The sequence below is a fragment of the Micromys minutus genome (assembly GCF_963924665.1).
Source record: "Micromys minutus genome assembly, chromosome: 14".
Taxonomy (NCBI): Eukaryota; Metazoa; Chordata; class Mammalia; order Rodentia; family Muridae; genus Micromys; species Micromys minutus.
In genome coordinates this window covers 43,866,422-43,880,230 of record NC_137983.1, presented here as the reverse complement: position 1 = coordinate 43,880,230, position 13,809 = coordinate 43,866,422, and the positions used below count along the sequence as shown (strand labels likewise).

The window sequence follows — 13,809 nt, the reverse complement described above, 5'->3', positions numbered from 1 at the left end:
CCAAACGCGTCAACATTTTGAAAATGTTTCTTACATCATCATCACCATCATCATCATCATTCTAGCTTAGTGTTTTGCCTGCATGTATGCTTCTACAGCACATGCATGCCTTGTGCCCTCAGAGGTCAGAAGCGGACACCAGACCCTCTGGGACTACAGTTACAGAAGGTCGAGAGTGATCATCTGGAAGAGGAACACAAGAGCTCTAAATTCCCATCAGCTTTCCAGTCCCACACCCAATCCATAAAAGAAAAGCAAAAGCACATACCAAAGCTTTGTCCACCACGATACTCATCTCTAGATAGAGGGGAAGCAAGTTTTTTAAAGGTGATTTTGGCTAGAAAGAAACAAAAGCACACAAACATTAACGTTTTCATAATGTGTTTACTTGGGATTCTTCGATAACCCTATAGAGGGGAGCACTCGCAGCAAGCGCTAGTGGGGTTGCACAGGCTGAGAATGCAGATATATAGGGCTTTAGTATTGAGGTCACTGATTTCATTGCAGTCACCCAGTTAATCAACAGCTTCTGACTTGTCAACTCCTCCTATACTAGAATTGGAATGAAGCCCCCATGTGCCTTTAACCACCTGTCTGATCGGATATGCCAGACAAGAGGAAACTAATTCAGAGACTGTAACGATGTTGATGACTAAGAACTATGGTTGCGTTTCATCCCTTTCTGTAACCACATACTTGGTGACATGACTGTAACACCTCGAGAGAGGCATGTCTGCTTTCCCTGGCTCCTCATCAGAGCTGCCGGTCAGTAACTTCAGGGCAAATGCTGAGGGGCCAGTTCAGTTCAGGCTGCCTCTGCCTGCCATGTGTGCCCTTGGAGCACCAGCTTGTGAGTATCCTGCCAGCACACCGCACAGCAAGAGACCCAGAAAAATACTCTCAGGGAGTGGAGCCATCTGTTGCTTTCGTGGCAAACGGAAAACAAAAACAGCTACCAACGTTTAGTGAAAGCCCACAATGGAAACAAACGGAAAACAAAAACAGCTACCAACGTTTAGTGAAAGCCCACAATGGAAACCCAGATCACTGTCATGGATGAGAGCGGTGATTCGTGTTCTCTGCAGGACTTATTGGTACCAGAGATGCCCATGCCAAATTGTCCTCAGTGAATTACAGCTATGCCCCTTGCCTTCCAAAAGGGTTTGCACAGAGAGCTATTATATTCCCCTTCCTCGGAACTTTGACAGAGTCGACTTTGTGGAAGACATTTGTAAAACACATCTCAGGGTAAATACATCAGCTGCTGTCTCGAACAAGAGATAAAAAGGAAGGCTATGGGGCAACATGGGAAAGAGGCTGATAAGGAGAGCGTAAGGTGAGAATAGAAAAAGGGGCTTTGAAAAATCTCAGGCATCCACACTAGAAAAATCTAGAAGGTCACACACAGGCTCAAGACTAGACACAAGCTGTGAAAGATCTCAAAATGCTGCTAAGTTTTCTACCCTGGCAAACCTTGGAGCTCTGTGCAAACAAGCGTGACATCCAAGAAGCTGCCACAAATAACCTGAATAAACATGGATACAGCCAAACACAGTAAGTCTCAAACCACAAGAGCTCCGGCCCTTTCCCTCCATTTTGGACTGGATGTATCACAACTCCTTTGCACACAGGGACACTCCAACTGCTGTCACATGGCCCCTAGATGATGTCACCTACTTGCTTCCATGTTCCCAGCCTTCTAAAATTCAGGTCACCCCAAAGCCCTGCAGTGGCTTGCCAAGGAGCATCCCATGCTTCCAGGCATAACTCCCCACTTTAAAAAAAAAATCAACCAAGTGGCAGTAATTAATACACCTCTTCAGAAATAATTCAGAATATTAAACAGTCTCCAATTCCCCCAATAAAAAGACATGGACTAATAGATTGGATTAGAAAACAGGATCTATCTTTTTGCCTCTAAGACATCACCTTAAGGTAAAGAGGATGGAAAAATATATTTCGTGCAAACAGAATGAAGGAACACACAGGCATGGCTATCCTCATAGCTGACAAACCAAAACAAGTCAGAAGAGGTAAGGAGGGACACGTCACACACTGGGTAAATATGTCACATCTCCTTCTCCCTGCACTCAGAAGAATCGTCAGAAGGACTTTAAGAGCCAGGTTTGGGGGGTGACTATAAGGAAACTACTTTCTGGCCCAACAAAGTAGTTGCACATATGAATCAGCACTTGTACAAGAGTTGGGTTAGCAGGAGCCACAAAAAATTCTGGGGTAAAGGGGTAGGGGGGGTAGGCACAAAAGCAAACCCCTGGCCGATAGCTATTTACATTTGGTAGCTGCTGAAAATTACCTTTACACTCAAAGAGACGGGAACTTAGGCTGAACCTCACAGCCTGAATTAATAATTACATCTTGAGGTCACTTGAGACTTCTACTGAGTACTCAGCCTGTCTGTCTAGCCAGCCTTTGTGATAGCAATGGAACAGTCTTACTTGCCCTGTATTGCCCAGGTAATCAACTTTTCCGACCCAAGATAACGCTCGGCTGCAATGTTAAGTTCTGTGCTCTTCCCTGCCCCGGACCCAGATAACTCGCGTGTATCACTTGCTGAAAGCGGCAAATAGAAAAGCTGAGAGCAACTTTCTGAAGTCTGCTTTAAAGGTTGAAAGCATCCAGTTATGGATGGTGTTGACAAACACGTTTGTTATATGGGTCAACTGGGATCAGTTGGATCCAGTGACTTGTAGATCTAATCCCTTACAGATCTCTACTAAAGATTTCTGTAAAATATTAACATTTTCCACATTGATATCAGGATTTGGAGACAAAATGGAGGTATTAAGACCACAGACACAAGCAAAGAATGGATTTTTTTTTTTAAAGCACAGAAAAGGAACATGCAAAAACTATGAGATTCCATCAAAAGACCAAACCTTTGAATCATAGGAATGGATGAATAAGAATCCCAAGTGAGTGGCATAAACCAGTTCTTTAACATCAAAGAAGAAAATGCCCCCAAACTAAGAAAAGGTGCATTCATGAAAATACAAGAACAAATATTACCATATACACAAGCCCAGAAAAGAGTCTCTTCGTGGTGTGTCACGGTAAAAACAATACACAACAAAGAAGCATTGAAAGCTGCAAGAGAAAATGTACAAGTACCATTAAGGGAACCCATCAGAGTAGGTGGTCTACCAATAGACGCTGAAATCCAGAAGGTCCTGCAGAAATGCACTCCATGTTTTAAAAGACCGTGAATCACAATTTAGAAGACTCTTCACAGCAAAACTATCTGCTGTCACTGAAGGAGAAAAGCTTCCCTTGTCACAAAAAGATTGGAAGATTCCTACTCAACAAGCCAACCCTTAACTCCATACTGAAAACAACACTTTGGACTGACAAGAGGGATAATCACAGACAAGAGACTGTAAAATGAAAGCACATAAAACTGTAATTGCTGAGGCACAAGGCACAGCTAGAAACACAAGCAATGAGTTGACTGCAATCAACATACACCTTTCCTTAAAGACATTAAATACTAATGGCTTTGACCCTCTAATCAAAAGGTATAAGCTGGCTGAATAGATTTAGAAATAAATTCTATCTTGCTGTTGTCTACAAAAGACTCCTCTTGAGCATGGCATAATGACAATATCCCTTTAATCCCGTGCCTCATAAGCCAGAGACAGGTGGACCTACGAGTTGGAAGCTACCCTGACCTTAATGGTGAGTTCTAGGATACTCGGGGATATAGAGAGACCATGCCTCAAAATGACAACAAAAAAATAAATCAATAAAACTTGTGTTACCTTTAAAGATAGGTACCATTTTAAAACAAAAAGATAGAAAAATCACTCAAATGGTACCAGGCAGGTATCCCCATGCTTGTGTCGACAAAATAGGCTTCAAACTAAAGAACAACTTACATTCAAATCTTAGTAACCAAAAGGACATTACAACCCTGTATGTGCAAAACTCTACTGTACCTATATGTGTAAAACTTCAGTGTCCCTAATTTCTTTAAAGGTGTATTATTGGAATTAAAGACATAGATATTGAATCAAGCTAGTTAATACTAGGTGATTTTAATGTGCCAATGTTTCCAGTGTGCAGATAATACAGACAAAACTAGAGACACACCAGAATTAGCAGATATCTAAAGACTATTCCACCCAAGCACAAAAGAATATACCTTCTACTCAACATCACATAAAAGCTTAAACCATACCCTGAGACACAAGACAAATACTAAAACTTCAGAAAACCTCATATAATCCTGTGTGACCTGTTGGACCACACTGCAGTAATACTTAAGCTGATGCATTACGTGATGAGGTTTCACACACACACACACACACACACACACACACACACACACACACACACACTGTGGAATACTACTGAGCTATAAAGAAGAGTGCCAGTTCTGGCAAGTGGTCTGAGAAGAGAGGGCATAGAGTGAGGTAGCTCCGACCTGGAAAGACAAACAGAGCATGTTCCTTGTCATCTGTGGCTCCTAATGCCAGCTCCTCAGAGTATAGACCCTAGAATAAGCACAGAAACCAAGAAAGGGAAGAAGAGAGCATACAGGGTGGGGGGACAGGGAACACCAGTGTGGGAAATAACAGGGTACAGGGGGTATAAAGCAGGGAGTTGGGAAAGCAGAGGCTCTTTAATTGAGGAAAGGGAAGAAAAATAACATTAAAGATGTTTGAAGAACCATGAGGCACTGTATCATCTTATATTTACCTAAAATTATATATAGTACATATGAGAGTATGTATATACATATGTAGACAGCAGGCTGAAATGAAGTTATGTGTCTTGGGCTAACAGGGTTCCCATCAAGAGCCACAAACAAACAAAACTCCCAGCACCAAGCCCAAGAAACTTCCATTTGAATCATTGGCCAGAGGAGCCCAAGAGACTTCCAGATCAATATAGGCACTTGCATTGTCCTTGGTTGTCTGCTAAAGGTTGAAGGTAAGTCATTATTGCTGAAGTCACCACACATAAAAGACCTCTTCTCTAACAACTAGCGTTTGTGGTACCAGCAGGTGGCATACAAGCTGCCAAGAGAGGAAAGCAATAGTCCTGCCCACCTGTGATGCCTATAAACCACAACCATGACCAGCATGGTGAGGTGTCTTAAAGGTACAGTAGTGTCATGCATGCCTTGGCAGCAACCAACAGCTATTTAATTGGTCTTATGGCCTGTTCAACAGGAGGGAAATCATGCCGGGTTCTGGATACCTAGCCAAGTACCCAGGGCTGGTAAGGTCAAGGGCCTTGGAAGAACCTACTATGACCACATAATTGAACCAATATAGTTCCAAACTGCATTCTAAATATTTTTCCTTATAGCCACAAATTAATGAAGATCTCACCTCTCAAAGAAACTTCTCTTTATAGCAGATGGAGATCTTCCAAAATTTTTCAAAAAAAGTAAAAAAATAAAAACCACACAACCAGTCAAGATGCAGAGAGTAAATTGATCCCAGGGTATCAGGCCTCAGTTAATACATTTACAACCCAAATCCTGCATTCACGGCTCAGGAAGCATTGTGAAAGAGTCAGAAAGTTTGTAAGAACCAGAGGACCAGGGAGTTTGCTGTGAGGTTGTGTCTCCTACAAACAACAGAGAAACTACACCCACAGCATGGCTTCCTAAACAAGACCTGATCAGGGGCAATGTCAAAAGGCATGCTAGCGTGGGAAAGTGGGATTCTCACAGAGACACACCCCTAGAGAACAAACTACAAGCCACTGGAGACTAATGAGGGATGAGGGTGGGGTGTGGGTAGTCTCCCCATTAATGAGTTTCCTCATTGGTTATCCTACACCAAGTGATTAGCCCTGAAATCTTATATGTACAAGCCACACTAAATATAATCATCACTGTGTGTGGATATGTGTGTGTGGATGTGTGTGGGTGTGTGTGTGTCTGTGGGTGTGTGTGTGTGTCTCTGTGGATGTGTGTGTTTGTGGATGTTTGTATGTGTGGATGCGTGTGTGTCTGGATATGTGTGTGTGTCTGGATATGTGTGTGTGTGGATGTGTGTGTGTGTCTCTGTGGATATGTGTGTGTATGTGTGTGTGTAGATGTATGTGTGTGTGGATATGTGTATGTCTATGTATGTGAGGGGGGATGTGTGTGTGGATTCATTGTGTGTGTGTCTGTGGATGTGTGTGTATGTCTGTGGATGTGTGTGCGTATGTGTGTGTGTGTGTGTGTGTGTGTGTGCACATGAAGGTCAGAGATAGACATCAATTCTTTCCCACCTTATTATTGAGATGTCCCTAACAGAACACACCCAGATAAAAAAATTGTTCAGGGCACACCCCAAACAAAGACATGGCTGTTCTTTGTAAGTATAGGTCTGAAAAAGACATGCAATTCTGACCCAGATCATGCTGACATAAATAACCAAGCTTGTGCAAGAGCACAGGGCGGTGCAGATGCACCTGTGTCCTCTCTGTCCTGTTAGGTTAACGAGACCATAAAAAATAGCCTGATGACGTCATACTTTTTAAAGTTAATTAGAACTAGTAAGTGCTTTGGAAGTATATAAACTATACAACACTCACCTTTTTGTTGATTAAAATGCCATAGTTCGTTGGCATCTCTATGTTTCTGCTGTTTTTGTTAAATATCAGTTCTTTCTCTTCGTTCCCTAGCTTGTAGACAATGTGTTGTGATGTAGCTGTGGACTCCAGGGGCTCAATTCCGTAGGACACATTCTCAAACTGCAGGATTCCTCTGCAACGTTAAGAATAAAACTGTTCTTCTCTTTTTAAAGATGTATTTAGTTTATGTATGAGCACACTATAGCTTTCTTCGTTTACACTACAAGAGGGCATCAGATCCCATTAACAGATGGTTGTGAGCCATCATGTGGGTACTGGGAATTGAACTCAGGGCCTCTGGAAGAACAGTCAGCGCTCTTAACTGCTAAGCTACCTCTCCAGCCCCCATAGAGGCAGGGAGAGGGAGGATGGGGTAGGAGGATTCCAGAGGGGAAACGAGGAAAGGGGATAACATTTGAAATGTAAGTAAAGAAAATATCCGATTAAATAAATAAATAAATAAATAAAATCACTTAACCTTAAAAAAAAAAAAAAAACAAAACTGTTACATGCTTCTTAGAAATCTGTATTATGACATCATGGTAACATCCACCACAGTGGTAAATGATGTGCAATGTTTTCAGTCCAGTATTTTGTTCTTAGACATGACTTTGAAGAGAAAAATAATTTCTCTTGCACAAGAATCCAATGTTCTATTTCTTATTTTCTCTTTGTTGTTGTTGTTGTTTGTTATAAGACTAATGAAGCCAGTTCTACATTTTTTTAGGGACGCAGTGTGACAACAGTCAAGAACTTCCTGTGTTTCAGCCAGGGAGCCACGTAACCATACAGCAACCTGAAATGTTAATAAATCTCTCTCTAGTTTGCAGAGCTTGAAAACACAACACCAGAGCTTTTATAAAAAAATAAAAATGGACCTCAGCGGTTTTGTTAATGAAGATAAAATGTGGCGGTATTTGCAAAATGACATGTATTCATTTGTGTTGGGTATTTAGTTTGAATAAGAGATCCAAAGGCCGATTCTGAAGAGCTGATCAGTTTGCCGACCTCGGCTTCCCTGGACTGAGGTGGAAGCCGAGATCGCCATTGTCCTCTGAGAGGCTGGCTTCAGGTTGGAATTTCAAGATTCCATATCGGAAGCTCAGAAAACATTTGGAATAACAAAAATGCACACTAAAAACACAGTTGGAGGGTGCTGACAAGATTGAAACCTCCCCAAAGCAGAAAAGAAGACACCAAATAATTCAAGATTTACATGATGCAGTTTGTTTGTTTGTTTTTCAAGAAGAGTATTTAACTAATAATTACAACGAGGTGACTTGCCTCCTCACTATAAAAAGAATTTTCACAAGGGAAAGCAAGATACACTTCTGTTTGTCTTACTCTTTGTCTCCAAACTGTAAGATGCATGGTAGGTATTGTAAAGTTTCTATTTGCTGAAAAAAAAAAGTCATATTAAACCTTGCTCCTGCAACCTAGAACATTCCATTGACATTTCTGTTGTTAGGAAAAGAACTAGGATATTGGGAAGTCTAAACTGTCCAGACCTTAAAAACCTCTCTGGCCTGCAAGGTGAGGGAAAGAGAACTCGATCCCAGACCACTGGGACTCTGTCTGGAGAAAAGACGTCACTGAGCAGTCTGTGAGAAATCTGTCCGAGCTGCGTGTGAACGGTCATGGAATGCATTTGCTGTGGCCAAATATCACAGGCTGAGCGGGAGAAAATGAATTACCTCAATCCAGAGCACGTGCTGAGGGTGGCGACAGAGTTCGGATAGCCTTTGATGTAACCTTGATAATAGCACTGAGCCTGGAGAGGAGAAAGAGCATCTGGTTACCGAAGAAGAGAGGCTTTCCAATAACCCCCTGCTCTGAAACTAGACATGACTGGCTGGATACTGCGCACAAACACACAACCCACGACGGCACACATCGAGTGACACTCAGAAAGTTATTTCCCAATGTATGGATTTAAGGCATCAACTAAAAGCCCTGGGAACCTTGAAAAACCATGATGTGCCACCTAGAGGGGGATAACAGCGTGAGATTCTGGACGCTTAAAAGGCCACAAAGCATGCCTGTCACCCACAAGGACAAAGTCGCGGAGGAGATGTGATGAGGACAGGAAGGGACCGTACTCCACAAACGTTCACAAACCACACACTTCCAGAAGAGAGCCCAAAGGGAAGCAATAGTAAATACGCAGAAAACACATATCCATATTAAAGTATTTCCGCGTATTGTGTTACTCAATAATAAATCAAGCATTCATACATCTCAGGTCTGAAAGGCAAGGCTGGCAGTGGGACAGAGAACACACGCAGAAGACAGGAGGACTGGTGTGTGTGTGTGTGTGTGTGTGTGTGTGTGTGTGTGTGTGCACGCAGTAGACAATGGGTGTGAGGGATTATGATCTGTGCTTCTGAGCTCACTGGTCTTATTTCATTTATATCAACAGTCTCCAGAAGGATGGGTAGTACCCAGGGAAGGCCCTCAGTCAACTAATAAAACTCTGCCAAGATGTAGGAAGCACTTCATAACTGAGCAATAAGTACCTTAAGTAACCCCCACTTGGGTTCTGAGACCCTTGTGTGTTGGGAAACCAACCACTCTGTTATTCTAAAGTTTTTTGAAAATTCATAAAATAATTTAAATCTTACCGGAATGTTTGAAGAATAAAAACTCGTAGATCCTTGATTATACATGTAAACCATAAAATGATTTGTTAAAAAATATCTAAGCACAGAAGAGAGAGAATTCTGAATTACTCTTTGAGGAAACAACAGAGCAACCATCAGTAAACTCTGCCCACCCCATTTTTCTGTAAATAAAACTTTATTGGAACATAGCCATGCCCATTAACCTGGGGACATTCCAGCTACAGCAGGGGAGGTAAGTAGTTTGGGCAGAAACTAGAGGGCATTAAAAACTAGAAGATTTACTCTCCAGAGCTCTAGAGAAAAGGGAAACTTTTGACGTAATGGTAGCATTTCCTTTGACATATATTAATATGCTGGATGCAAAATAATACACATTTACTCAGAATCTTACAGCATCCTATCTCCTAAAGCTAGGGTTACAGGCGGTTATTTGAGCTCTGAGAACAAAGGCCAAGTCCTCTGCAAGAGCAGTGAGCACTCTCAACCACTGAGCCATCTCTCCAGCCCACTAGCTCCTTTTAATAAAGGGAAAAAACTGCAAGAGGGGTAAAGCCATTTTACTATTTACAGAGATATAAACTAGTTGGAGGATTGTGGGAATTTTTTGTTCCTTTATTCTAATATATATGATATAAATATTACTACATGTTGTATCACATATAATACATTTATATATATTACATAATATCTAGAAATATTATATATTATATAATGTATATATGTATATATAATATATATTATGTAATATATCATGTGATGTTATATAATATTAAATATTTTTATTTATAACTATTGTGGATTATATTTTATAAATGTATATTTTATTTATGATTATATAACATGTAATATATAAAATATATGAATATACATATCAATATATATTTATTATATATTTCATTATTAAAATACACAAGTATGTTGTACATGATAATTTTAAAATATATAACAAAATATGTGATATAACAAGTGATATGTTATACATAATATTACACATTGTACATAATTTGTTTATAACATATATAATATATAACATATAAATATGTATAGTTTTGATAATGTGTTTGAAGAAAACTAAATCCTATTATCCTCAGCCTCTGCACTGAAACTCAAGTCTAAACTCAGCTTTCTTGTGGTTCCATATTCTTCACATATTCTATTATAGTTTCCATTTTACTTCCTCCCTTCACACTCCCTCCTGCTTCAGTGACCACCCAGTCTGTGGCTTCCGGTTCTCCATGGAACCTGGTTGCACGAAGGTAGCAATGGCGCCCTCCCACATGCCCTAGCTGTGAGCTCTGAGTGTCAGCTGGGCATAAGACTAACAATGGCTGCAAGGTTTTGCCCCTGATGACTCCCTGGATGCCATTTCTCTTGGCGTCCATGGGCTCACTCTTCTTCCTGCTCTCTTTCTCTTCCTGTCTCTGCATATATTCACTTCCTGCATCCCAGAATTGCCCATCATCCTTACATGTTTCTATGGCATCCAGTTATGTCGCTTTTCCTTCTCCTCTTGAAAACTCATTCCCACCTCTATTAGTCGTATTTTGTTCATTTCAGTCGTGGTAAGAATACAGACAGCAGACAATTCTAAGGAGAGTTGAACCATTGCTCTGACACTCCGCTGCTGTTTACAAGTAAACAGTTTCAAAGAAATAAAATGAAATGCCAAGATAAAGAAGAAAAAAATCACCTTTTCTGGAGGTGCACAGTGTATTGCTTCTTGTTTATTGGAATGGCATAGGTTATCTGTTCCTAGAGAGTCCAGAAAAACTGAGAGTGAGGACAGATTTGGAGAACAAGCAAACAGCAACTCAAGAATCAACCATCCGCACCAAGCATGTTTCAAACAATTCAGAAAATCTCGGTGCACTGCCTATGTTAAAAATCTGCAATAATAAATTGAAAATGTTTAACTTTTCGTATAACCCACTGACTGCCACACATACAAGTCACTCTTGATTTACACAGCATTAGAAATCTCCATGTCACTGAGTCCTAAATGCCTAGGAAAGATGAGCCCGTGCTGTCTGGAGTCTCTTTGTGGCATCATGGAAGCTGGAAGCACTCCATTGTGAGCATCTTAATTGCCAGTAACAACTCTTCACATGTACCATCATGGTGCATGGAACACACATTCCCTTCACTTGCAGAATAAATGGAAACATAATGATGCTTTAGAACAAGCTGAGAGCTTCATCCATGAAGGCCACAGGCAATTTGCTGAACAAGAATGTTAAATTTATGTCCTAGTTTCTAACAGCAGGTGAATGCCTATTTTCAGTGGTGAAGAAGTTCTGCTCCTGGATAGCTGAACAAGACCCTCTAGAGACCACCTCTCCACTGAAATATCTGCCTGGGGAGGGTCTCGGTACCTGGTTTTACCGTCATAATATGAAAAAATGAGGCAAAGAAGGCAGGAAGGAAGAGGTACCTAATTCACAGCACACCTTACACAAGTACAGGTAGCGTGGTGTGGAGAGGCTCCTAGTTCAGAGAGGGAAGAAGTTAAATCCATATCTTCATACTCAACACCAGGCCCAGGACTGGTATTCTGGGCTAGAACTGGGCAGAATCCAGTGGCTCCCAATTCCAGGTTATCATCTTCAAACTGAGCTTCTACATAGACTTTAGCCAGGAACTAAGGGCAACTTCCATCATGAGTGAAGAACCAAATATGGGAAAAGCAAGACTCTGACTGCAGGACTAGTGAAAGCCCTGGCCTTTCATCCTGGAGCTCAGAACCAGACCTGACTACACAACCCAGCCCCACACTCTGTGGTCATGCATCTGTTACACAGATGTAAGTGCAGGCAAACACTCTTACACATAAAATAAGTCAATCTTAAAGTCAATACAAGATGAAACTGAAAGATGATCTTGAAACCCAATACACCATAATGGGAAAAAGCAGAAGTCAGCAACAGGAGAAAATTCAGGAACTGCAGAAACAAATGGAGATTAAATAGTAGAGTTTAAAATAACTGGTGGGTTATTAGAGCAGTAAAGAAAGGGAAGAGGCAGGCTAGAGAGATGGTGCAGTGGTTAAGAGCACTGGCTGCTCTTCCCAAGGTCCTGAGTTCAAATCCCAGCAACCACATGGTGGCTCACAACCATCTGTAATGGGATCTGATGCTTTCTTCTGCTGTGTCTGAAGAAAGTGACAGTGTGCTTATATATAATAAATAAATAAATATTTTTTAAAAAGAAAGGGATTTCAAAATCCTAGAATGGAAACATAATCTATAGAACCTATGACATACAGCAATGATGGTTTTCTTAGTCACACTTCTATTGTTATGCAGACACCATGACCAAAGCAGCTAGAGTGTATTGGGGTGTACAGTTTCAAAGGATAAGCCCATGACTGTCATAGTACCAGGAAGGCAGGCATGGCTCTGCAGCAGTAAGATGGCCCTGAGAATCCACACCCTAAGACAGACAACTACGAGGCAGAGAACTAACTGGGAATAGTGTGGGCTTTAGAAATCCAAAGCCCACCCCTCAGTGACATATCTTCTCCAATAAGCCCACATCCTGTCCTTCCTGAAATGTTCTACCAACTAGGGACTGAGTATCTAAATATATGAGTCTATGGGCTATTTCATTCAAAGCAGCACAGTGGTTCTAAAAAAAAAACAAAACTTTACTTTAAAAGTCTAGCTTTAAAAAAATAGCAGGTCTAGAGAGACAGCTCAGAGGATAAGAAGATTGGCTTCTCTTGCAGAGGACTTGAGTTCATTTTGCAGCACCCACACTGGGTGGCTCATGGGCTGCCTGGAATTCCAACTCTAAGGGATCTGACACCCTCATCTGACCTCTGTGGACTCATGCATATACACGGTGCACACACTCACACATATATGGACATTAATTAAAATGTTTGAAAAAACTGGTAATTTAAAAACATCAGAAAGACCTCAAATAAGAACCTAATGGCTTACATAAAAGTATAAGTTTTTAAAAGGTACAATCAAACCCAAAATTAGTAGAAGCAAGAAATAATACCAGAGCCAAATTTTTTAAATGAAAAAAAAAAGCTATTCAATCATTTGATTATTGAAACAAAGTAGATACTTTGGAAAAATAAAGATTGATAAACCTTAGTAAACTGAAATTAAAGAAAAATACAAAGTAATAAAATTAGAAATCAAAATGGGGATATTGCAACAGATACTACTGAAATCCATAAGATCATTAGGAAATATTTTAATGTATTTCAGTGTTTCCACAAATAGATAAATTTATAGACTAAAGACCAAATAAAAATCCTATACAAAAGACTAAAAGCAGACATCCCACCAGACCCTTCAAAAGAAACAAGCACCTTTCTCAGACTAGTCAGTGCCGCAGAGAAGGGAGGGATGCTTTGAAACTCACTCACAGAGCCAGCAGTATCCTGACAACAGAACCCATAAGAACACAAAGGAAGAGAAAACCAAACACCGATTCTGTTGATGACAGATGGAAGATCCTCAGGAACATACTCGTAGACAGATTCCAGCCTCACATTACAAACATCACACACTATGATCAGCTTAGTCTCCCTCTGAGAATGGAAAGACGGATGTGCAAGTGTAGAATCAAAGGCAAAAGT

General features: G+C 40.7%; 1 protein-coding gene across 1 annotated transcript in view; it reads right to left on the bottom strand.

Moving 5' to 3' along the window:
• LOC308430013 (disintegrin and metalloproteinase domain-containing protein 32-like) overlaps positions 1-13,809 on the bottom strand; it is a gene marked incomplete at both ends in the record, with an annotated part of 87,372 nt that overhangs the window by 62,034 nt on the left and 11,529 nt on the right. The window contains 5 exons of the mRNA XM_080929094.1: positions 269-337; positions 6,556-6,727; positions 8,289-8,365; positions 9,216-9,291; positions 10,906-10,967. Coding sequence (XP_080785220.1) covers positions 269-337; positions 6,556-6,727; positions 8,289-8,365; positions 9,216-9,291; positions 10,906-10,967 — 456 coding nt within the window. The remainder of the gene's footprint in view (positions 1-268; positions 338-6,555; positions 6,728-8,288; positions 8,366-9,215; positions 9,292-10,905; positions 10,968-13,809) is intronic.